The 1,266-nt window shown below is 59.6% G+C and overlaps 1 protein-coding gene across 1 annotated transcript in view; it reads right to left on the bottom strand.

Annotated features, from left to right (window-relative positions):
* Positions 1-1,266, bottom strand: part of LOC114006470 (myosin-9-like) — a 37,436-nt gene that overhangs the window by 34,945 nt on the left and 1,225 nt on the right. Inside the window, 1 exon segment of the mRNA XM_027769030.1 lies at positions 401-524. Within this exon segment, the coding sequence (XP_027624831.1) occupies positions 401-524 (124 nt within the window).

The raw sequence follows: 1,266 nt of genomic DNA, 5'->3' as shown, positions 1-1,266 counted from the left end.
CCCCCTGACTCTCCAGGAGTGACCGCGGAGTTCGCATAGCAGTCTGGATTCTCGCCTCCCCACCAGCTGTCCCTTCCTCTCAAGGGCCCGGGGTGGGGTGTCCTCGGACAACCACAGACCTGCCCTCTGCCCAGCCCTCCTCACTGCCAGATGCCTAGGGTCCAGGGGATAAGGCAAGATTTGTCACCCTGCCCCTAGTCAAGCATAACCTTGGCAGTCCCACAGGGGACACCCAACCCTACAGTAACAGGGCCTTGAAGGCCCAGACTCTGCAAGGACCAGACCCTGCCCCGGCAGCCTGGTGGCCTCCGGTCTTAGGGCAGTGGCCAGGTGTACCCAGAGGTGCCTTGGCATCTTGGTGTCCTGGGTCAGGTGAGCGAGCTCCCCACATCACCCTCACCTTCCAGGTCGGTGATCATGGCCTCGTGCTTGTTCTTGAGCTTGGCAAGGCTCTTCGACTTCTCCTCCTCTTCCATGAGGTTGGTGGTGAACTCAGCTATTCTGTCTTCCAGCAGCTTCTTCTCCTGGCGGGGTGAAGGGGGGTGGCCAGAGTCAGGTGTCAAGGTGTCAGCTGAGCACAGAACACTTCAGCTCTCATCAAGGCATGACACGCCCAGAGACCCAGGATGGATGGACAGGCCGAGCCTTTGACACTTGATCCAGTTCATCAGATTTCCCTGGACCACAGGGTTCCTTCCCGAGGCCAATGGCCCTCGAAGCAGTCACGTGTGCTTCCTTAGGGTCTAAGGTGTGGCGCTAGCCCTCCCTGGGCCTTAGGAAAAGTGGCAGCCAGGCCTGGCCAGTGACACCAGAGGCAGCGTGCTGCTCTGCAGTGCTGGAAGCCACGTGCTGACCGCGGGTTCAGATCTTGAGCTGACTTTGACCATGTGGGACACACAGGTCCATGCTCCTGACCAGCTGGAAGGCTTGAGGTGGGGACCCTGGAGTGACAAGTCCCTACTGATGGTGCCTGTCTTTGTGCACATGCATGGTCTCATCCAAATAAAAACTTGAAAGAGATGAAAGGAACGCTGTGGCAGGCCCTGGGCAGGAATGAAAGGCTGTGCTCCTCTAAGAAGGGGCCACATGCACACCCCCCTCTTCCTTGCCCCTCGCTCACCCTCCAGGTGGGCTGCGGTGGGCTGATCACACCACCAAAGTGCCCAGGGCTGCTCTCCTCACCTGCTCTGCGTGGCCATCCCCAGAGCCCTAGTCTCAGTAAGGTCCCCATGACCCCTGCCACAGACGCTGTCACTCAGCAGGAGA

Source organism: Tupaia chinensis, unplaced genomic scaffold (genome assembly GCF_000334495.1).
Source record: "Tupaia chinensis unplaced genomic scaffold, TupChi_1.0 Scaffold148234_1, whole genome shotgun sequence".
Classification (NCBI taxonomy): domain Eukaryota; kingdom Metazoa; phylum Chordata; class Mammalia; order Scandentia; family Tupaiidae; genus Tupaia; species Tupaia belangeri.
This window is presented reverse-complemented; position numbering and strand designations above follow the sequence as displayed.